The sequence below is a fragment of the Scatophagus argus genome, chromosome 8 (assembly GCF_020382885.2).
Source record: "Scatophagus argus isolate fScaArg1 chromosome 8, fScaArg1.pri, whole genome shotgun sequence".
Taxonomy (NCBI): Eukaryota; Metazoa; Chordata; class Actinopteri; family Scatophagidae; genus Scatophagus; species Scatophagus argus.
The window spans coordinates 20030342-20055415 of NC_058500.1; the positions used below are offsets into that span (position 1 = coordinate 20030342).

Genomic DNA, 25074 nt, shown 5'->3' on the forward strand with positions numbered 1-25074 from the left:
GCCCCTGAAATAAATTGCAGATGTTGCACATAATAAATTAAATTATACAGTCTGCACAGCTCTAGCTCACTAGCTGATACCTCCTACCTGTGTGTCCTGTCTCTTCAGAACCTGCACGTAGATCTTAACCTGAAAGAGTCTCTATTTGTTGGTGGAGCTCCTGACTACAGCCGACTAGCGAGAGTCGCTGCACTTACAGAGGGCTTCAAGGGAACAATCCAGAAGGTAAATGTTACAAGCTTCTATTTATTGAAGGAGTATTGTGTCATCAACTCTGCTTGTGGGTTTTGCTTTTATTGTTTCAATGAATCGAGGCCCTTCTGCCTTCGCAGATACAGTTGCAAATTCAAACCATAAGTTGTTAGCTATCCAGCTGTCACTTTGCATACCCCCTTATGAGTAATTTTCCATTAAGCTCACTCTGTGATGGGCAGTGACTCTGCTCATTTGGATTAGCTTGTGCTAATAATAGAATGTGCATTTTGAAGTCCCTCCCTTTCGCTACTTTCAGATCTTTCCCTGACAGCCTTCCAGTTTTTTCTCCACTTTCCAGCAAAAAGCTCATATCTGTTTGCCAAAAATATCCCAGCAGAACAAAGGCAGGATGTTAGTGTTTGTGCAAACTTGTCATTAGTTCTCCTCAGCAAACTTTCCCTTGACAGTTTTGAGCAAATCAAAAGCTAAATGTGGCATTTGTCTTACTTGGCCTGTAGGGAATAGTTAATTAAGAGGAAGACGGGATGTACTCTCAGTTTGATGTTCCTGTTTAACTTGTGTTGTATCAGCATTAACATCAACATAATTTGTGAGACTTTTGCCTGTGTGGTAACAATGTGGAATTTGTGTCTAGAAGAAGAGCATGTAAAGATAATCCACAGTAACACTGTACACAGTTGTTTGCTCTTAGGATATGTTGTGATAATGAGGTTTAATGATCATTCAGCAGAAAATACAAAGCCCCATAAGTTGATGTATTACTTTTGGACAAAAGCCAAGAGTGCTAACAAATGATTATCTTTAACTGTTTTGCTAAGTTGAGAAAAATCAAATCAGATAAATGTGACAACAAAAGCAGTGAAGCGGAGGAGGTAAGAGATTTATAAGCAAGATAAGAATCATCTAGTTAGCAGTCAGAAGACAGGTCAAAAACAATTAATATTAATACAAATATTACATAAACACAGATCTTAAGAAGTGATTCATGAGATTATACTTGAAAATGTTTATTTTAAAATTAGGCATTCAAACTGAGCTTCTGAGGACTGATTTACAGATGTATATTTAGACACTGAAAACAGTATTCTCAATCACCTTCTCACTATGAATGAACTAGAAGAGATCACATTATTTAACATGACAGATGTTTTATTTTTGTATTCCTATTTTTGTCCTTCCTTTTCTCAGTAGTTTGAAGAGAGCAGGGCTCAGTAGGAAAAAGGTGATGTCACATATTCCGGTGCACCAATCAGAGTTTGAATAAAGACGTGACGACAGCTGTGGGTTTGTTTTTTTTAAGGTTTGAGTGAGCACATCACACAGTCCTGATGAGGAGGATTAGCTCGAGTCTAGAAAACATCCAAAGTTTTTTTGCTTTCCTTTCTTTTTTTATTTTTTTCTTTCTTTTTTCTTTTTTTTTTTTACTGAAATTGTTGCTTATTAAATTATTAGCTTAAGTTTTCAGGGAATTCAAAGGTGATTATTTCTATAAAATCTGGTCACAGGAGACAAAAACAAGAAGGGCCGAGTTGAGCTAATCCTGACGTCACCATCAGAGTTATTTTCTCAGACATATAAAAACACAGGCCATGGGGGACATTAAACAGCTGTTGTCAGAGGCTGAGTTATACCAAATATGAATAACAGGCAGATCTTTAGTATGTAAGCTAAAGTATGAAAACTGAGTGCGAAGACACTGCATATGTTCTTTTAACCCTGTGTTCCCTGCTCTCAGATCGTTCTGATGGGTACCCCCATCCTCAGAGAAGAGAACGCCCTGCGCTCCAGCAACATAGCCATGTTCCAGGACCATCCATGTTCCCAGGAGCCCTGCCACAACGGTGGTCGCTGCAACCCCCAGCTGGACACCTATGAGTGTGTTTGCCTCAGTGGTTTCTCAGGGGGACACTGCCAGAACAGTGAGTATCTCTGGCCATCATTGTTATCTATCCTTACTGCCATCTCACACCTGCCTTGATCCTACTTCTATTCAAAGAGACACAGATGATCTTGATGCTTCAATATGTTACCTTGAACATATTTGTAAGTATCAATATGGCTGGGCTCTGTGCAAGCCAGTGGGAAGCAATATTCGCTGGCTTGAGATCATAAGTGTAAAAATGCAATGAGTCATTGTAACTGTGCAAATTGTTCTGTTTCCTCATCCAGCATTATTTGGTTTTACTCTAAAAGAATACATGGCAGCATTTTGGCTGCTTTTATATAGCGTAGTATGAGTGGGACTGAAATCATGATGCTTTATGTAACACTGTTGCTTTTGGCTTGCCTCAGTAGAGAAAATCTACTAAATTAAAACTAGAATAAACTACTGTACTATTTTTTTCTGATTAGAAGACAATTGTTTCAGTTGTGTTGCGTTGTGTATCAACGCAGATATTAGACATGCGATGTCTCTTTTATGTTAGGGTTATTATATACTGATTTCAAATGAAAGCAGCAGTTAAAAAGATGAAGAAGCGTTTCAGCTGAATATTCATGAAGGGCTCTTTTCAAGAGTTGCACATTCCTTTCATCATCTTCCTGTCACTCTGCCAGACATATACTCACTCCGGCCCGATCTGTCTTACATACTTAGTTACTGCCTTCGCCATTAACCTTGTGCACGTGGCCGGCTGTCCCTTTCACGTTAATTAAAACTACAAATGCACCAACACTCATCCCCTGCCCCATTTGCTCACACTCCATTGCTTTCAACTCTGATAACCGAACCCTCTGTCTTATTGATTGGTGTGATCTCATCCTCTGAACAGTCCTCTTTACCCCTCCCTCCTTCGCAGCAATCTACGAGAAGTCTGCCGGAGAGACGGAAGCCATCGCCTTTGACGGGAGGACGTTCATTGAGTATCACAATGCTGTTACAAAGAGGTAAGGAAGAGGACAAGGAGAACAGCCTCATCTATTCAGCTTCATCCAGCATCTCCGCTATAATAGTTATTAGCCAAATAACCCCTCTGACTATCCATCTCCTCCCTTGGTAAGGCGTGATGACATTGTTGATGATATCATCAGGGCTAGGGCTTCAGGGTGAAATAGGCGCGTGGCTAATAGCTCATCCTCCCTGTCCATGGCAGTTCTGCCCTGTTTTTGACGGGATTTTGCTAATTAGCGAGATGGTTAACAATCCCAGTTTTGCCCTGAGCAAGCTCAGTTTGCTCTGTGGTCTACTGCTCAGCACACACTGGACAATAAGGACACATGCATCTTACAACTTTTTTATCTTTATTTTAAATGTGTGTAAAAAGAAGGGGGTTTTTTTGTATTGGTAAAGGGAAAAGCTGATGATGCACGTGTAAAATGATTTCTGATGTGGGTGTTAAAAAAAAAAAAATCCTGTCCCTTTAGGCAGCTGATGAGGCTTTTTTTTTACTCTTCCATCCATCTAAGGTTGGCAAGAGTGCGCCTCCAGGTTGGCAGAAACAAAAACGTTTATGTGAAGACTTCAAGCATACGATTATATATTCTTCTCATAGCTCTTCACACAAACACTCAAAGGTGTGAAAAGCTGGCCACAGTCTGGAGATCATCTCACTCAGAAACAACTGGCTGTGTGTGTTTGTGTGTGTGTGTGTGTGCGTGTGTGTGTGTGTGTGTATGTCTTTATGTGTGCCTTTGCTATTTGTCCACGATCTTAGAGTTCCAGTTGTGTGACCTTTGTCCCGCCCTTGTCTTTGTCCACACTTGTCTTGTCTCATATGAATGTCCTTCACTGTTTTTCCTCTTCACTCAAGCCAACTGACCAATGAGATCCCAGAGTAAGTAGACTTTTTGTCTGGGTATTTGCCCAGCTTCAAACTAACAGCAACAACAAGAAAAAGCCATTTTTGATAGTTAACCCAGTTGAGATTAAAGCACATTCAGTATCTCGTCATGATTTCCACACAAAAATCATCTTTAAGTCAGATTTTACATTCAAGCTCCAGACCCATGATTTAATTTGACAGATTTTCTCATTTTAAATACATTTTGCAATGTCGTTAGATCCATTCTTTATTCCAGCACAAAAGGAAGCATGAATGTGTGCATGATAAGCATTGTGCTCAACCCTCAGAGAAAATGAATTGCTGTACTTAGAATGTGGAATATTTTATGCATGGTAGTAACTCATTCCTAAACAAAATGAATTGCCATGCATTTTATACTGAATGGCATTATCTGTCATGGGAAATGAATGAGACCTCTTGAAAACTGCAAGAAGAGGATACAGTAAATACCCCTTAACCTAGTTTCTGGTGCCTGTAGAGTTCCTGCTTGGGAAAACCCTTGGCCTTGACTTTAGTTATTAAGGGTTTTTCTTCCTGCTCATTAGCTTGGTAAGTAACCTCTTTTTTAAAAATCCCACATAGCAGCAAAGCAGCATTCAGCTTGCATTAAGCTGACTGGATCCAGCCCAGAATTCCAATCCATGCCAGGGCTTCTGTCATTTCGTTTTTGCCAGATCTTTAACTGTAATTGTGAATAATTACGGAGTCAGCCATACAGACAGGCAGTGACATGTTAATCGCAAATTCGTCTCCCTTTGTAGAACAGACCTCCAACTGAGATCTTTCTGCAGTGTGTAGCCATGGGCATCAATCTCACTTAGCAGGAGAGGACAGTGGTCCTTGAAGCAAGACTGTCAAAAGTTTAATGGATGTTACATTTACTAAGAGCCACAATGCGTGTGAATCTAAGCAAACCAGAACCCTGGTGCAGCATTTGAAGGCATGCTGATTAATGCGGTATGATTTGATTTTGTAAAAGAAATGAATACATTTCTAGAGATGCCATTAAGAGATGAGTGAGGGCAAAATGTCAATCCCGCACCTTGGGTTAATGTTTCTGTTGCTATTTACAGCCCCCTTTGATCGCTCCTCCTTCACCTCTCCGCCCGTATCTGAAAGCTCAGGTCGATTTGCTAAAACCTCATTATTTCAGTGACAAATAATATCTGGCCATGGCTCTCAACTGATATGGTGCTTGACCCCATTTTTTGACAATTGCCCAGATTCTCTCATTCTCCTCTTCCGTCTCTAGACAGAAGGTAATTGCCGCTGCACTGTGGCATGCAGCACCATAAACATAAAGAAGCTGTTTAATAATTGGACCTTGACTTAAAGTAGCTTTTGTACTAGTGTGGACACTGACCGTGAATGTACTTAATCTTAAGATCACATTAGGGAAATGCTTCTTCCTGGGGCATTTTGGTTCATTAGTCATTCGTCTTGATCCGACTAGTTCCCTCGAGAACCTCCTCTTATGGTTGTGGTGTGATCAGGGCTAAGCTGCACACTTCCTGTGATCACACAACTGTTGTTATCGACTGTTGACACGGTCGATATTGTAGTTGAGCAGATAAGTTATGCTTTTTGCAGCTCCAGGTCTGAAATAGACCTCTGTGATTCACCCATTTGGCTCACAGCATCCTTCCTTCCTCCCCTTCTCCCCTCCTTCTTTCTTTCCTTCTGGCCTGTTGCGCTTACACTGCATGCCGTTGACTTTCTCCCCTGCTCCCCTAAGTCCTGAGTCTCTGGAGAACCCATCTGACCAGAGGTGAGTCTCTCAAAAGCTTTTAGACTTTGGTGCTGTTCGCTCACCTCTTGCATTGCCATTCTCCCTTTCTCTCCAGACAATCCCTCCCCGACCTCTTACAGGGCTAAACCCTCCTCTGCAAAGAAAACATTGTTTCCATTATCGATGTAAAGTTACCAGTATGAGTCACAAAGAGCCTCTGCTTTGCCTCAATTAATTCCAGAGTTCAGAGGTCTGATAACGACACAAAACCAGGTAGAGCCGCGCTCTCTTTTTATTATTCTAACCACCACTGCCACCTGGAGTTTAAATGGAGGACAGCACCCTGAGAAGCTTTCTGAGAATTTGAATATATATAAGGAGAAGATAAAATCCCTCCATTTACTAAAAGAAACAGCAACACTCCAGAAATCTATGAAGTCAGTGGTGTATATGAGATTTAAAATGCTGTGCGCCAGCCTTGTTTTATTCATGATATATTCAGCACTTTTAATAACCTTGACCTTATCACTGACAAGCCACGCCGATGGAGATTTATTGGGCCCTGTAAGCTCTTTGAGGGTTTGCCAGGAGAGGGTTCACTGAGCTGTATTTGTGTTTTTCACTCTCTCTTGCTGAAGAAAAAATGATGCTCTTAAATCATATTCCTTTTTAATGCTGTTTACCTCAGCAAATTTATTTAATCAAAGGGGTCAGAGCTTGCCACATTAACATGTTTTTGATGAGAAAAAGAACTCAGTTGGTGCTGGAATCTTCCTCCACTTCTGCTGAAGTTGCCGTACCTTGGGCCACCATTTACTGAACTGGAAAGTTTAATATCATCCCATTGCATCGACACCTGATCTTCTTTTCACTCTTGCTCATTAAAGAAAAGAAAACGTGCGGAAATACTTCTAACATTATAAGAAGTGAGAAGATGCCATACTCAATTTCTCTTTATCCCTCCCATTACCTGTCCTGTTTGTACTCCCATGAGCCTCTCTGCTTGCTATGCTGACTCCTTTGTCTTGTTGTCTGTCTTGTCTAATCTTCGTCTACATTTCTGTGCTGCTGTTGTGTTTTCTTTTATCCACGTGTCATTGCTCCCATGTTGTACGTGTCCTCACCTTGTCTTTGTCTTTGTGTTGAAATACACTTTGAAGAAGGTGGAAATAGATCCATTTGGCAGATGTGCAGATATTTGCACAGATATAGAAAAACGATGTGTACACACAATCGTAGACATTCAAATTAGAGGTGTGTTTCTCTGGATGCCTGCTGTATCTAGACTGGACTCACGGAGAAGAGAGGGATTTGTTAATGGTGTATGTATACAGGAATGAATGTGTGACAGTGTTCATGTTTGTGTGTGTGCACACATACAGTAGAGTGAGCATTTTTCTCACATCGGTGACAGTGACGTACAGTGCCTCTTAAGGATAGCTGGAAGACGCCTAGTCTCTGCATCCAAATCACCCCCGCAGCTGTAGCAGTCAAGAGACTGGAGATCAAACAGCTGCGTAAAACACACACACACACACACATACACACACACACACACACAAAGAGCAACACAGGAAGCACTGAGCAGCAAAGCAGTTCAGGCTCAGTAGGATGTAGGAAAGCTAATAAGCAAAACAGCTCCCTGCTAGTCCTAAACTCAGTCTGCATCCTTGAAAATCACTGAAACTCTGTTATTATGAGGCTGCAGAGCCCGAGCAACAAAGATTTCTGGCTACATCTGCTGGAACGCAGAACTATTGGTAATGGCTTGGAAGACGTACCCTCCCTCGAGACAACAGCACAGGTCCCTTGCTTCACATATGAAACTACAAATGGCATGAGCGCCTCCTGAGCTGCGTCAGCTGCACATAAGATTAGAAATCATTTTGATGAATTAGACCTACAAGTAACAAATTTATTTTCTGTTTTCCTAGTGAGAAGGCTCTGCTGGTGAATAAATTTGAGCTCAGCATTCGGACGGAGGCGACCCAGGGCCTCGTGCTGTGGAGCGGGAAGGGCGTGGAGCGCTCTGACTACATTGCTCTGGCCATCGTGGATGGATATGTCCAGATGACATATGACTTGGGCTCCAAGCCTGTGGTGCTGCGCTCGTCTGTGCGTGTCGACACCAACCGCTGGATACGCATCAAGGCCAGCAGGTAAGATGGGAGATGGCAGGAATCTGGTGATCTAGAGTGAAAGCTTTTACAGTGAAACCAGGATTGGACTTAACCCATATTGTTTTTGTATTGCTGCAAACTGTGTGGTCTCCTGCATGAATTCTCTGCTACATGGTGATCCCTTGACTCCGATTAGTTTCAGATTAAGGTTACTGTCATGCCCGATCATGCATGAGTATGAAGCATTGCACCTTGGACTGCTCAGACTAATTACATATTGTTCAGAACGGAAGCTCAACATACAGCTCAACACATTTTGGCATATTATACCAGGAAATAAATGAATAAAATAGATAAAAACTCATAGCATCAAGGCTGTGTAATAGTATATACATTATCTATGTTGACACACACACTGTGTACATACTGTATGATACATTGATCCTATTCAAAGTTTTCATGTGCGTGGACATACACTGACAGATTAACCTGCTGAAGGTCCCTAGTGTTTCTGTTGACTGCTCCCCCACTGTCTGTGCATTGTACACAGCATGCAAGGCAACTTACAGTGCCTTTCAAGTAGTCAAAGTGCTTAAGTAAGTAAGTAAAGGTCAGAAAATTAGTCAATTGAACTATAAAAACAGTAAAACAAACAAAAAAAAACAACAAAACATAAACAAAAACAGATAGGTCCTGCAGGAGCTGCTCATGCTGGACCATTTGTAGACAGTCCACGGATGACTTGCTGAGGCACATGCAAAGGGAATTGCAGTAGTCTAGCTGGAATGATTTCAAGGCACGAATGGCCATCTCTGTCTTAAGTTGTGATCCAACAGACCTGAGTTTTTCAATGTGAACATGACACATTTAAACACAATAAAAGAGAAATTCAAAATAGAATATAAAATTGCATTTGAAAAATAGATCAGAAGACCAAAAATTACATTATAGGATATGTTGGCTGAATATGCATGTCATGCAAGTCTGTGCACTGTGCTTTAGGAGTGTTTAGTGTATTATACAATGTAATCTGAATCAAAATCACGATTGTTCAGGTAACCACAAACCAGATTCTGCACAGACCCACTTCTCTGCCTTCACCACTGTATTTTGTACGTAACTGTATACCATGTGACTACAGCGTATACATTAATTAAAAACTCTTAATTTAGACACAATAACACAGGTCTTACTGTAGTGCATGGATAATGATTCCAGATGTAGAAAAAAAACACAGCTACATTGCAGTGTCACAATAATGGATTCCTTCATTAGAAACAAATTAACTGTCTGAACTTTGAAAATGACCCACTTAAAACCTTCCACGTGATCTCTGCATTATCGCTGATGAACATTTGCTTTCAACATGGCTGTGAATGGAAATATGGAGGATAATTAGACGGGTTTCATCATGTAGGGCAGGAATAATCGATCCCCGAGAAGCCACTGTATTCATTTCATACAGGGATTTGGCCAAATCTCAGCCCAGGCTTGCATGGAGTTTCTGGAGGATGACATAATTTGGATGCTGATGATGGTGTAAATCACAGCGTGTGGCATAGAGCTCACATAGTTACAAAGCTATCTGTGTTTGCGGCTTGCCTTTAATGACACTCTCTCTGTTGGAAACTCACTTTAGTGCTTTCAAATTAGCCCCGTCGTCACAATTCTTAAGTGTGTGCTAATGCGGAGCCACCTATAATGAATGGTGCTTTAACGGCATCTGTTAGCTGGCAGACAGACACATTTAGAACGCTGCTTGGCAAAAGCAGTTATGTGAGCGCTTAGTGCGCTGCCAGTGGAGCAATGAAGTCTTGATGCTTCAGATTAAATGAAACTGCTATTTACAGCTATTCAGTATGACATGCATGAATCAGACCAACTTCCAACTGCAACCCGCTCTTTTTCTTTTCCCTCCTCAGAGCACTTAGAGACGGCTCTCTACAGGTTGGCAATGAGGCAGCGGTAACAGGGTCATCGCCTTTGGCAGCAACACAGCTGGACACGGACGGAGCACTCTGGTTGGGTAGGTGCCCACACATGGAAAAAAAACGTCATTCAGACTTGAAAATGTGTTTACAAGTGCCATACATCAAGTCAGGGGAATACTTCCTTGTAATTCTGTAGTACTTTTTCATCCTAGTTACTAGGAAGGCTGCCAAAAATGAGCAATGAACTCATTGGCATTGCAGAGGATAAGCAGAGTCTCTGGCGGGGAAAAATGATTGTGGTTTGGGCAAAAAAAGTAAATAAATAAATAAATAAGAATGTCCAAGCCTATTCAGGTATTGAGGTGAGAAATGGAAGGCTATCTGACAAATTCAAAAGTTGTCTGCTCTCCTGAATTGAAAATGACCAAAGTCTGCCCGTTATCTACCTCGAGTTCAATTTGGTCTGAACTTGGCTCAGAGAAATCGCTTTTGAAAGAACACACACGGCACGGCGGGATTGAACATTCTGTGGAAATAACATTGAAGACAGAATAAAGTCAGACTGTGCTTTAAAATGCAGAGCGCAGGGTGGGAGAAGAAGCAGGTTTGCAAGGAGAAGCAGCATGAGTGACATTTAAGAGACACGCTGCATGTAGAGGTGCGCTCAGGTACTCAGGTACGCATATACAAACACACACAAACACACAGGGAGGCAGCTGGAACAGGTTCTGAGCGAGCCCTGCAGCAAGAATACATAATCCTCACAGAGCCCTCCCATCGAGAGCCCTTCTACTTTTTAAATCCCCTTTTCGCTGTTCATCATTAATTCATCTGTAACTCGCATGAAATTAGCCCTGTCGATCCCCGATTCGCAGGCGCGCAATCCGATTAAAGGGGGCAGGGACATGGGATGTAAAGAGCTCGACGGGGATATGAACTCTCAGCCCGACAGATTAAAAAAGAGAAAACAGGAAAGAGAAAGAGAGATGCCTAATGTAGGGAGGAAAGGCGTTGGATTAACATGAAGCAAAGAACAACAGGGGATGCAGGAGGATTCTGACAGTGCGGATAACAGAGAGCAGGGATGGTAGCCAGGTAAAACATCAAAAATTAGGGTCATCTTGTCTCCCAGGAAGAACAGATCTCATGAAATTCTGAATAAAGACATTTCACGCTGATTTATTGAGAAAGACACTAATGACTACTTTGGGTGTGCTGGCTCAAAAGAGTACCTCAAAACACCATCAAAAGGAAAAAGGAGCCAGCCACACACCATGCAATTAGGTCATCACATCTCCACAAAAAAGACATTATGAGAGCGAGTCTAAAAAAAAAAAAAAAAAGAAAGGAAAGAAAGAAAAAATAGAAAAGGGTGGTAGGATGATTTGAAATGGAAAAAAAGTGCAGTAAATTTAAAGTGAAGGGGGAAAGGGCTGAAACATTTGCTTTGAAATAAAAATCCATTATACTGATAAATGTCTATTTTTAAACTTTGTACAACTGATAGATAAAACACAAAAAATGTGATATCTTTTTTTCAGGAACTGTTATCAGCAGATTTTTTTCTTTGATAGAAATTGAAGTGAATTGGCCCTTTATTATTTGTTCAAGTTATTTGATTTGCAGCCAGTCCTAAAGAAGTGACTCGTTAGCACTGTTATTTAGCAGAGATGAACAAAAAAGTGCAGCACTTATAAGAGCACAAAGTTTAATGAAAGCTGTCACACTTCTGAACACACTTGATGGATAGGTGATTTCCGCAGCACGGCAATGAGTGCTTAGCACTAAAAATAATGAGGATATTCAGTATTCATTATTTTACACCTTGTCGCCACCTTTCATTTATAGCAAATTTTTGAGCACTTCATGCACCATGTCAAATTAAGAGAACCTTCTCTCTCGTTCTATCTTAACTTCCTGTGGCAGCTCAGCGGGCTTTCTGCCTTTTTCCCTTTGATCATGGTGGTTTAACAAATAAAGTGTCAACCTGCCATGTTCATCAGCTGGTTTCATCAAGAAGAACTAAAATGAAAAACCAAAGACAAGTAGATTCTTTAGTACCAGAAATACATTTCTCTACCAAAATATTTCCAGTACAGCCTTTTGATGGAATTTACAAGGTCTTAATTTGTTATGAAATCCAAACCTTTATCCTGCCGTTTGATCTTTTAAGGGTACTCACAAGCATTTTAACAACTTAACTTGTGGGAAAAGTTATATAATGTCTCCTGAGGAGCTGAAAGAGCTAAGAAAGTAAATCTTCAATTCTGAAAATTTGTGATGGACAGCTTTCATTACAAAGCAGGTGTAGGGGCGGCCTAATGTAACAGTGCCATTGATGGGGAATGTCGGGACTTGCATTTACATGCTTGACCTATTCCAAATAACTGGAGTAGCCCATTATGACAAACTGAACTAGGTGGCCCCTAATGTTAGTTGCTTGAGTGTTTATGTACAGTAGCTAAGTCATCGTTGTATAAACTCCCGTCTCCGTCTCCCCTCAGGCGGTCTGGAGGAGCTGGCAGTGGCCCGTCGGTTGCCCAAGGCCTACAGCACCGGCTTTGTTGGCTGCATCAAGGACGTGGTGGTGGATGGTATAGAGCTTCATCTGGTGGAGGACGCCTTGAACAGCCCCAACATACAGCACTGTTCCGCCGCCAAATAAGTCAGCAGAGACAAAATATTGAGAAAATAATGGGAAAAAAAAAAAAAGAAAACCTCCCACCCACTTCCTCCATAGCGCCCATGTCTCCTACTGTAATTATTTTCTATTTTTGTATACTTTTCATCGCTTTTTATATGGAAAGAAAATTAATATGTCGTTTTAATTTTTGTTTTATGTATTTTTGTTTTAATCTGCACCATTCACAGAACACACTTTCTTTTTCTTTTCTGCTCTGACCCTTTTTTTTTTTTTTTTTTTTTTTTTTTTTGAAAAGCAGGCATCTCTGTGAAAAAGAGATATTTTATTCTTATCGGTTTTGTTGTTTTAAAACAAACGCCAGCTTAAACAAAAAAAAAAAAAAGAAAAAGAAAAGCCTGCTCCTTTTCCTCGCTCATTACTTGAACACTGGTGGACCTCGCTGATGATCTCTGGTTACTGCCTTGTCTTGGTGCCATATCTATCCACATTCCCCAAGCATGGCCTATACATCCACACATCCATGAATATTTAGACACACATTCCCGCGTGAGAGCTGAACGCAGTGTACGCTGTAGCCGGTGTGTGCAGTTCTTTGATGCTGCAGCCAGCTGGCGTCTCCAGTCAAGAAACTCTGTATTCAGCCCCAGTAGCCCACTGTATTTTCCTAATGGGACTTTTCAGATATCAGTCAAGCTGCTATAGTGAGAAAGTACACAGTCGAAACCACTCGATCAACCCCCATCTCACAGCGCTAAAACAAAAAAAAAAAAAAAAACAGAAACTCTCCACTCGATCTGAATCCCATCAGAGCCTTTAGTTTTGAAATATGACTCACTAACACTGCAACCCGACATGATGGAGATGGAGAGAGCGCTGCGTTCCACAATGACTCGTATATCATTAGTCATAAGTCAAGACATGAATCATAGACATGAATAAATGTTATAAATATAGAGTATATAAATAATACCTGAGACTGTGAATATGTAAGATGGGTTCTATTTGGAGAATTGTGCTTCTCATGTATTCTTGTGCGTTCTGTTTTACAATCAGCAGTTGAACTAATGATGACCACTATAAATGCATGCACTTCTGCAGTGTTGGTTTGAATCTGGTTTTCGTTTGTTTATTTGTTTTTTTCACTATTTGTCCAAAAACAAAAAAACGTTTCTAACTTGGAAAACGTCACTGTTTGGGGGTTTGGTTTGTTTGCTTTTTTTGCAGTGACTATAAAAGGGTTCCTTTTTTTCCTCTTATTTCCACTGATGTAATTTCAGAAACTACAGAGCTCAGAATAATGTTTTTCTTCATTCCCTGTATTTTTTCTTTTTGAACTTTTTGATTTTTCTCGGAAGCGGCTAGTTTTGCAGGACCCTGAATGGTGCATAAGGATGAAAAGTTAATACCATATCTGACCTTAAGGAGGTGCTGAAAGCAAAGACTGAAGAAGAGGACAGACACAAAGGAGGGAAGAAGGAGAGATCTTATCTTGGAGAGAGCTACTGCTCTTGGGAATGTCCTGTCAGACAACACAAACAAAAAAGCTTAAAAAAAACTCTGCCTGAGACTTGTTTTCTTTTCGTATTTGACCTAGGAGCATTCCTGGAGGAGTCTTTATTCGGCTGTTGGTGAGAGAGTGACTGTGATGTTGTTGTGACCTTTTGAAGCCATAACAGCCGCAAAAATGGGGAAAAGATGCATAATCTTTCAGTACTTGGAAATTAACATAGTAACGCATGGGTTTGTATTACTAGTGCGAATTCTGTAACATTCAGTGAACTGATGCAACATGGAGTCGTCTTTGCTGAACCACAATAAGCTGCGATGACTGACTTAAAGACTCTTGTTTTGATATGAGAACCTTGGCAATATTCTAAAACAAAATCATGTTTGTTCGTGATCAAGTATCAAATAGTCTTGTACGATTTTTTTTTCTTTCTTAAGTTCTTAATTTTTTATCTTTTTTTTTTGCTTCTTAAATCATCAACAACCTGTTTTTGTACAGCCCTGCAATTTTTAAGTGTAAATTTAGCAAATGTGTGATCTGTGGAGGTTTATGTTTTTAGTAATATACACTGGAACCCTGTCTGACTTGTCTGTTCGCCCACACCATGATATACATATGTACATGGAGGGACAGCCCTAAAGCTATAACTGCGGGTGTGTGTGATCACGCTCTGAGTGTCCACACCAGACCAGGAAACCCTTAAATACTAGCACTCGCTCTCTCCTTAGACTGGTCATGTTTGACCACATTGTTGTTTGAATTTGATCTATTCAGGTGGCAACACTTAAAATGAGTGATTCCTGTGTATTTGGATGGACTCAAGAACAATAAAGACAGCTGCAGTCTATGATTTGCGTGAAAACTATGAATTGCCTTAAAACTGGTCACCTTCACCTTGAGCAGGTGACAAATACGTCATGCATATAACCATTTCCTTACTTTAGCCAGTGTATTAGCCTCATCCCCATGATGTAAACGAGTAATATTTAATAATAATGATAATTATATTAGTAATAATGTCCATACATAACAAAAAAATTTCCAGGGGGCCTCTACAAATGTCCCCTCTGGCTTTTTACAAAAAAAATCTCCTATTTACTGGTTTTTGAATCTATTTTCTGTTCATTATTTATGTCTACATGTGGATTACCCTCCATCTCTGGCCTCTGTAAACTACTGTCTGACTGCGCAAACCTCCTCAAAGGGCAGTGCACCGAGTAAGAGTGGCATGACCTGAACATTACTAACTTTATGACCTTTGTCTTGTGTTCCTACCACCATGAAATAAAATGTCAACCAAATGGAGCCCATTCTTGTCAGCCGTCTTCATTTTGTCATCATCTGAAGTTAACTGGCATTTTGACTCTCTACAGGATAAGTCTGGTGTTATTCTGTTTTCTCAACAAATCCTGTGAAAAGTTCGAAAACAACATGTTTATCCGTCTCTGTCCTTTCAAACTTCTCGTCATTGTCTGTGGTGTTCAGCCCTGAATCTGATCATTTGAAGATGCAGATATTTAAAAACAGGTCACAACTGTATACTTAAATCTTTCAAAAAGTCTCAGTATTTTCCCAGAACAGCTGGACTCTCTAGTTTTTTCGCAAATCTCATTCAAACAAGAGTAAATCTTGTGTTTGTTGGGAACTGTTGACAGCTGTAAATGAATGCACATTTGGTGTTTGCAATATTGACTCAAAAATAAACTACGGTGCTCATGTTGAATATGGAAATTTATTCTTGACATAGGAAATTGGGGGAAAGAAATTCTTAACTCCTGGTCCACTAGTTTTTTTTCCCAGAGCTTTCACCTCTCTGAGGATTATGCAGAATGAAGACCAGCCTTCAGACCCTACAGTGGGATTCTTTTGAAAGGGTGGTTAGTGGACTTTGAGTTGGTGAATTTTCATCAAATGTCTATGTTAATCAATTAAAAATGAACTTGAAGGAACACGTCACCCACTGCAACAGTGTGCATCTAATATGTTTTTGGAGAACAATGAAGTTTTCATTTCATTGTTGCATTTCAGTTGCATTTTCATTTCAGTGTTTTCATAGATTGGTTTCCAATAACACAAAAGTTGAATACTGTCAGCCAACACATCTGATGCGTGAAATATTAAAGTTTCTGGAGTGTTGGAAATAGCAAAGGTATTGAAAATTTTAACACATGGTTCACCTTTTCTAGATTTTTCAGCCATTTCTCTGGTCTCCATCCACAGGTAGAGTATGCTCAGTTGTGACAGAAGCAGCTCAGTTGTCATCGTTTGACCTGTTGACCAGCTCCATAAATGACCACCTGTTACCAAGGGAGAAAAGCTTGGCATCTTAGTAAATATCTAACTGCTGAAATACCATGAGAGGAGACGGATGAAAGCTCCTGAAAAAGCTAATAAATGGAACTTGTGTGTGAAGTTTGTTTTGCGAGGTGAATTCTTGATTTCAGACCAGAACTTGAAACATATGGCACTCATATCTTTCTCCTTCGCTTTAGAACAGTTCAACACTATCAAGAAACAGGATGTTTGATTCATATCCAAATCAGTAATGTACACTCATGTAGTGTTTCTTTAGGTATGATGAAAGAGCTCATGGAAGGGAGCAGGGCCCACATATGTGTGTTTTCTCAATCTTTCCAGATTCAGATCAGTTGAAATTGCAAGTGGGAAAGTTCAAGCATCTTATGAATTCACAGCGTCAGCCTTGTGTTTATTTTTAGTTTCCAGGCACCTGCTTATGTTGAAGCAATCACAAGTTATGACTTCAATCTGTAGTGTGTCTTAATGAGAGGTTTCTGCTTCACATTTTGATTGAAACATCCAAGATAAACAGTGTTTTTCCAAATCAAAAGCAATTTAAGTCAGTATGCTCATACACACATCGATAAGCAGAATTTCTGGCTTCAGTGATATTTACTTCTTATAATTCAAATCACCTACAGCAATCTCTGGTGCCCTTCTGCTAATTGAAAGCCAGGAATCCAAGACAAAACTGTTGCACAGCTTCATATATCATTCAGTACATCCTAAAATTCTCTTGAGTGTTTTCATTAAGTCTTAGATTTAATGAGTTGAATTTATTCCTTGCTAATGGCAGAAAAGGACACTGCATCTTGTGTTGCGTTAATTAAAATTCTCTCAAATGGTGTAGATGAAATTGTTTCATCCAGTTGGAGATCCTTCTGGAGAAAGATCGTTTTCAATATATTATTTATAAGTAGTTTGATTAAAGGGTTTTCCAGGGATTAAAATCAAAGCAAAATACAACATCCATATATGAATAGAATCAAATAATAAAACAAAAGATCACTTGCTTTGGTGACACCCAGGGGAACTGAAGGGTTGAAACAGTTCAGGATGAAATATAATAAAATTCAGAGGACACAGTATGCACAGACCTAAGAAGATACAAAGAGCTCATTTTGATTCATGTGTTGAACTTACTGGCTTTGATAGAAGCTGCAAAACCTCAGAGGCACCCACCATTTTAAGATGTGTTTTTTGCTAATAACTGTTGGGGAATAAGATTTGTTCAGAGGTCAAAGAGGATTTATTAATTATGCAACAAACTCAGGCCCTACAATCCAAAAGAGTCCACAACATCAGGTGATAGAAGAAACTGTGCTTAGAAAATTACTGAATGATTTTCTGCTCATTCAAATCACAGAATAATTTTCTAAGAATGTTTCCTAAAAAGGATGGACAACCACTGATCTCACTTTAAGCACATTAAACTTTAACCCCCTTTTGTGAAATAAAGTTCCTCTCTCACAGCTTTTTATGTCCTCGTGGTAATAAAAGTTCTTTCTCTATGACATGGCTCCAGCTGTCCAGCTGCACCACTCTCAGTATAAGTCCCCTTTGTTTCCCTTTTCAGATTTTTTTTCAATCTTTGGACAGGCAGATTTGCAAGTCTCAAGGCAAAAGGGGTCAAAGGCCACAAGACTATAGAAGCAGTCACCTCGGGGTGGATGGGACATCCTGGTTTCCAATCCCCTGGGTGGGAAATTAGCTTTGTGCTGTTGAGTCTTTTTGTCCCTCCTAGACTCAACAGGACATGAGTCTGCATGGTGATCAAAACTTTCTCAGTCCAGGAACCTCGTCATACCTTTCCATTCCTAACTTGACCGCTACTATAACTGTACAAATCATGTCCTCTTTACATCACAGTTAATCGTTAAACAAACCCCACTATTTTTTATTTTGGAAATTTGAATGCATTTTTCCTAGTTTCCATGTTTTCCCTGTCATTTCTGTGTGTGTGAAAATCATACAGTCATGTTTGTCAGAGTTTTGTTATCGCCGTGATGTAGTGCGACCTTTTCAAATTAATATGCAATGAAACTACATTGTAAGAATTTCAGAACTTCAGAATGTGCTTAATAATTTATACACTGTATGAAAATGTGTGGCTGTGTTTCAAATTTGTGCTGCATTTGAAATAGTCAGCAAAATCATGAAGCATTCCTGCTTACAGTCCTTTAAAGCTTACCTCTACCTGTTTTTTCACTTTAGTCCTCACTTTCTCATCATTGTTTTACACTGGGTGACACTCTCCCACACAATCAAGCCAAACACCACTTTTTAAACTTCACCATAAAGCACCAGCTTATGTTTAAAGTTATTACACCAAGATTATTTTCTTAAGGGACCATTTTTAAGGACTACAATTACAGTGTTTAAGGTAATGAGTATTCATAATTCCAGTCGAAACACAATGTCTCGTACAAACGCTAAAACACAGAGTGACTTACCTCTTTTCTGAAAGTCCAACCAGTTATCACCTAAAATACGTGTCAGTAGGCACAGCACAAAAACAGTTTCCCCTCACCTTTAAAACCAGCACAAGACATACAAAGGGCATCTCAGTCACCCCACAAATGATTTATGATTTTGATTTTCAAGCTTGTATCAATCTCATTTTGCATTAAACTCTAAATGTGTGCTCGGTTTTATTCCAATAAAGCCTCACCCTCTTCATCAATTTCCACTATGTATCGATCACAGACTAATGTCCTCCCATTGTGCGACAGGATCATTTTAACTGCTCACCAGATCCAAACAATAAACCCTATGTCCAAGCCCATATATCCAGCCTGAAGCACATTGCATTTGGCAGAGGAAAAACATCTACTTTGACAACAGAAAATTCCACAGAGAGAAGAAAATGCCTCTCCATCATCTCAGTATTTTGTCTGTAAGCAGCAGCACACTGGGTCAAACAGTGGAAAAGCAAATCCATAGATGTGTAGCCTGTAAGCTCACAGACAATTGCATAAGCCCATCCATCCCCCAGTAGATTAACCTCCACTGATAACCACAGGCTGGTGACGTCAATGCTGCTCTGCCTCTCTTACTCTCACCACCACCATCACCACCACGATTCTCCAGAGCTGGGAGGCCGTCCCATCGTTAGAGTCTAACAGAGAAGAGGAGGTACACAGACCTACCTTATCTCTCACTAGACAGCAGAGGAGCTTTACAATAGCATAGCAAAAAAAAAAAAAACTTAATTAGGATACAACTGAATCACAAGAGAAAATTTAATAAATCAATGGCCTGAAAAATCAGTAGTTATAAAGGTCATTTCTTTATTTGATTTGATTTACGGATACTGCTTTGTCACTGGGTCAACACCATTATACTTTAATACGTAAAAATGTAAATCAATAGATCTGTTGTTTTTGCAGCAATAAACAACATGGCTGTGGTATGTTTTATCTCGTTATTAACAGTTGTTGCAATATGTCTCAGCCATCTAGAAGTGAGGATCTATTTATGCACAGTGGTCAAGGGCCCATGTATTTTGAAGTCATGAAGCCTCTGTAACCGGCATGTGTCAGGGAACTTTAGCGATGTTCTGTAGATGCATCAAGTTAGGTCGGCTGAGTCAAAACAGAACAGGAAAACAAGCTTGTGCAAATTAACAGTCGCAAAAGGTCACAGTTGACTAAAGAGTCAGTTGCTAGCTTAAATTGTCTTTTTAAATGTGATAGTAGACTAAAACACCACGATGTTGTAGAATAGCCTACTATGAAAATGCCACAGAACTTTAAATGTTAGTTTGGAGTTAGCAAATTAGAACGAGCCTTGTGTAATAATAGCCTTCCGTATGATGAATGTCATTTTCCTCCTGTCATATAACGTACTCACTATTTAGAAAAAGAAGTAATAAATAAATAAATGACAATAAAGATTCCTATGCAGAAGTCGTAACATTGCACCGCATGCAAAAACTATAAATAGGTTATACAGAAAGTTCAGAATAATGTGAACAATAATAATAATAACAAACACATTTATTTCAAATGGGTGGTCGTTTGTCATGGGTGTTAAATTATAACCTAAAAATCACCTGCTGCAAATTTCTCATTATAATTAGTCCACACGTAAGGCCTTTGTTTTGAAAGCAACAACCGGAAAAGGTGTCAGTAGTCATTTGTAGCTCAACAAGCAGGTTCAACAGATCTGTCAGTCTTCACGGCGATTCAGCAGAGGTAGAACGGGAACGTTTGAGGACAGTTGACAGCTTCCAGAGACTGCTATGACATCTCGCAGGTAAAGTAGACTTTGTGTTTTAGACTGTCATTAATGGCGCCGTGGTACTGAACAGCCTCTTTACAGTGCACCAGCAGTCAAACGTTGGACGGCGCAGATTGAAGTGAAGCTCGCGGTAAGAAAACAGGGCTCAACTTTTCTCGTGCTACGGTCCCGCTGTAGGCTCTTGACGCCTCGCATTTCAAATTTCATTCAGAGAAACGTATTTTTTGTTTGTTTGGTTAATTAGGAATTAGCATCGATTTATTGAACTGACTTTGCTTTAAGTATGGCGGTGACAAAAAGTGGCGACGTTGAAAGCCTCGACATAAATGTAATCTTAAATTTTCTTAATTTTCGGTTTTTTTTGTCGCAAAGTGTAATAGCGGAGAGAAAATCTAAGTTGCTCTGTTTTCATGTTTTACATCAGTTTTGCATTCCGTGCCGTTGTGTTTATGGATGGTTTGGTTAATGTCTTATCTGTAGCTGAGTCAGACTTTACTTTTAACATGAACATAACTCCATAGAGTTTTTTTTTTCTTCAAACACCACACAGGATTGTAACCTCACTTTCCTAATCTATAGTGCTTTGGACTTTTTCTGTGTCTGTCCTTTGTCTTTGTTTCTGTGTGTGCACATTGCAGGAAATTGGCTTATAGCTTCCTGCGAATCTAAACCCCGACACAGAAAGTATTTTAACAAAGTTAAAATAACTTTAGTAAAACCCCAGATAAACCTCAGTTTTATATAGGAATGTTATGGCGACATCAGTGTCATGTATCTACTAATGTATTGCCAAGAACCACACAATTCAAGTTAGCATGTGATTAGTAACCAGAGCTGAAAAACAATAACCTAACTAAAAAACACCGTTTGATACCATATCAAATAAGTGCTAATGCATACTAATACAAAAAGTATAGTTCTAATCTCTCTAAGCTCTATACCTTTTTACATCAGGCACAGTAGGACTTAGTGGACTACTTTAGTGTTGTGTTGCTCATGAAAGTGTGTATATTCCTCCTACCAAAATCTGGTGCTCTCACAACATATTATTAACCACGACATTTACATCTGTGGACTAGTACTGATTTGTAGTTCTGCCTGAAACACTGACCAACCTAGTATATGAGGAGTTATTTAGATTTTGAGTGACTGGTTTGTCTCATGTTCAATTTCCTCCTAGCTTGTCCTTTCCTCGTACTTTACAGTATACAGTTGTTGAGCTAATATTACCTGCTGTGTGTATTAGAGAAACTTACAGTAAATCTAAGTGTTTTGCTAGGTAGTTATTTGGTTTGATGCAGGAAATTTTGCGATTATGGTTTCTCACCCTCATCATAACTTTTAGTCTGCACAAGTGTAACAACTGCCCATCCAGGTACAGATTTCTGTGCAAGGTGACCTCTGAAACGCTGACTATAGCAATCAGCTTGTCTCTTGACCATAATAGCTGTTGTGGACTCAAGAAAATGCAATGTTGGCAATCGGAGTTTACACTTGATACAACTAGTCTGCTTCTGTATGGGTGGAAAAGATGACAGATGTGTCGGAGCCCATGTTGTTTGCTGTATGACTGTGTTGCTCTTAGTGGTGTTTGCAATTAAAGTTGAAATGTTGAAATACTGATGTTGCGGTTAAAGGGCCAGTTTGCTGATTCTGTTCAACATAATAAACTTCACAAAACACAAAGGTATTATTTCTCATCTGACAGAGCGAAGACTGTTCGACACGTAATTTCCAAAAAAAACAAAACCAAAACAAAAGATTTTTTCTAAATAGAAAACAGCTGGACATGGCTATGGTCTCAGTGCATCAGAAGGACTTTGGAAAGAGCAAAGATGACAGCTTGTCTGGTGCAGTCAAAGAAAATTCAACTTTTTACAACCTTTACGTATTGATTTATTTTAAAACAACACACAACATTCCCTAAGTCATGGACTATTGTTGTGCTTAACTTCCTCATACACCTCACAGCACGGATGTACTAACATACTATACATATTTTTGTTTATATTGGTATAGTGTCGCTCAGCTTTGCATGAACTATGGCATTAAATCCAAATCCTTGTAATCTTGCTGCAGTGGCTGATTATTCATCAGATTGTTGCAAGGTATACCACATAGCCAGTGTGGCTCAGATTGCTCAGTTAAACTGGATAAAAGCTATGGCACATTTTTGCAAACCTCAGTAAGGCCACTGAGTAAAATATTTCCACAGAACTAATTGGTACCAACATTTCTCACATCACTTGACATTATTCCATTTCACAGATATCGCTGACATTTTTTCTCAAAAATTTACAATAAACACTTGTGTGTTGACAGAGAGCTAAGCGTTCAGTTGCCCCAGGGGCCAAAGCCACCACCAGACTAAGATCAGAGATTGAGGAAAACACTGAGGCACAGTTAAAAGTTGTTTTCATCTTGCCAGTTTCCATGGCTTGTCTCCGTCCGAGACATGCATGACTGTTGTTCTGTAGCTCATTCTGTACTTCCTGAGCTGAAATACCACAGGGGAACAATACTACAGTGCGTGCCATCTTGATATGACAGACCTGCACCGTTGTTGATCATATCACTCAGACCAGCCATTTTCAGGAAGGATTGTAGGTCATCACAGTAATTGGGGAGGGCTGCAGTTCCCACATATTTTGTCATTATTGTATTTGCTGTGCAGATTTGTAGTCATAAAGGAACCATTTGGACCATCACTCATATCAGTGTTGCAATGCAAGCCCCGTAATGAGTTCACTATAGTGCTGTGGAGCCAGAGAAAGTAGTAATGGTGCAGAATCACTTTACATTGCTGTTCCATTTTTATTTTGCCAGTTGATTCCGTGTAGTATTGCAAACTTTCCACTATTGGAAACCACCTCTGCTACCCTTTGTTTAAAGAGGAGACCTCATCTGTCACTGAAACTCATTTGACCAGCTGAGAACAGTGAGTCAGTTTTCTCGATAAGCCGACAGGAAAACAGCAGCCCATGTGGAGGAATAAGATAGCGCTGCCAACATTTCCAGGAGTGCTCTGAACCAACCGTTAGTTTTTTTTCCAGATACATGTTTTGCATTTTATCCAAACTCAGCACAATGCAGCCCGACCTCGCAGAATAGACATTAACATTTTGTCAGCGCCGCATGTTTCGCATATGACTTAGTGCCTGGGTGGTTAATCATTTAAAGGTAAAGTGCTTAACAAAGTTGAAAGGGCATGCTTCTACAGGTGTTTATCAAATATTTGAAGTTTAATATATCAGGAACTGCACTCGGATCCGTGTGAATCCGAGCTCAGGTTAATACTCAGGAGGAAGAGTGAAGAGGAACAATGCGGTTGCCCACTAACTAATGTCTACCATTTAACTTCTCTTTGCTGTCTGGTGTCAATTTTATTGCAGAAAGATGTACTTAAAATAGTAGTGGTCATGTGATATTTCAGGTATATTCCGTTATGGGTGTGTCATCACTCTCATTGGTCCAAATAAGATACGAAAGTCATCTTAAATTAGTCTATACGGTAATCTTAACCGACAGCCAAAACACAATATCTTCATTTTCATGGAATGCAGAAAAGTGTGTTCGGTCTGAGCATTTGTTATTTCCAGTATATAAGTCTCATGAATTGCATTCAGCGTAGTATGCCCTTAGTTTTGCATGGTAAAATGAGATGTGGATGTGTGTATCATCATGTATTTATTTTCAAAAATAAGACTGTGATCAGTAACATTTTCCTTGTGATCGATGGACATTGGACTAAATGCCTATCTGAACCACGTCTATAAAGTGACTCTCCCTTATTGACTGTCAAAAATGCTTTGTTGAAGATGCCTGATTTGAATGTATATTGAGTGGAAGGAAGACAGCATATAAACCATTTGACTTTGTTCAAAAATGCAAATATGGCATCTGTGTGAAAAACATTAGCTAAATGTACTGTATTTCTGCTTGTACGTTACTTAATCCAAATTGGAGAAGGGATTATTCCATTATTATAATCTTCTGCTCTCTGATAAATTTTGCCATGTGTTTGCAGAAGAACAAGAGAAGTGCATTTTTGAGTATTTGTCATATGTACAGAAAATGTGCTGTATTAAAATGATGGAGACTTTCTCAGTGATTACTCTGTATCCACTATTTGTTTCTTAATCTTTTTTTTTTTGCCCATTTTGGGCAAGAAGTCAAGTGTGTATTAACTAGTTTCTGTTTTCCAGAGAGTTTGTTGTCCTTATTGTCTGTTGGAAAAAAAGGTTGGATGTGTCTGTGAAAGAAATGTCAGAGTTATTTATTAACCAATAATGCCCAGAGCCAGTTTAACTCTATGTTTGAAGAGTACTGTTTACTCCATGTAAATACAAAAAGCCACAAGCTATGGATACTCAGTGCTGTTGCTTGTTTTTGCATGATTAAAGAATCGTCCAACAACCCTGAAAGCTTTTTGACAACTTATCACATCACTACTAGCATTTTGTCAGTTAGTCATCCAGCTTCTGGTTTGTTACATACAGTACGTGCAAGTGTTTAATACATGTGCACGATGATTGGTTAAGTAAGTCATTTAGCTGATTCTACTAAGCCGCCTGCCTATTGCTGCACAGAGCAGTAAAGCATCCG

General features: G+C 39.6%; 2 protein-coding genes across 5 annotated transcripts in view; both read left to right on the forward strand.

Annotated features, from left to right (window-relative positions):
* agrn (agrin) overlaps positions 1–15234 on the forward strand; it is a 236896-nt gene extending 221662 nt beyond the window's left edge. For all 4 annotated transcript variants that reach the window (XM_046396551.1, XM_046396552.1, XM_046396553.1 and 1 more), the window contains 6 exons: positions 109–225; positions 1952–2135; positions 3015–3102; positions 7662–7886; positions 9770–9873; positions 12283–15234. In XM_046396551.1, coding sequence (XP_046252507.1) covers positions 109–225; positions 1952–2135; positions 3015–3102; positions 7662–7886; positions 9770–9873; positions 12283–12443 — 879 coding nt within the window. In that variant the 3' untranslated portion in view covers positions 12444–15234. The remainder of the gene's footprint in view (positions 1–108; positions 226–1951; positions 2136–3014; positions 3103–7661; positions 7887–9769; positions 9874–12282) is intronic.
* A 5113-nt stretch (positions 15235–20347) lies between these two features.
* The window catches only part of ptpn11b (protein tyrosine phosphatase non-receptor type 11b), a 34738-nt gene continuing 30011 nt past the window's right edge, over positions 20348–25074 (forward strand). Inside the window, exon 1 of the mRNA XM_046397904.1 lies at positions 20348–20484. Within this exon, the coding sequence (XP_046253860.1) occupies positions 20471–20484 (14 nt within the window). The 5' untranslated portion in view covers positions 20348–20470. The remainder of the gene's footprint in view (positions 20485–25074) is intronic.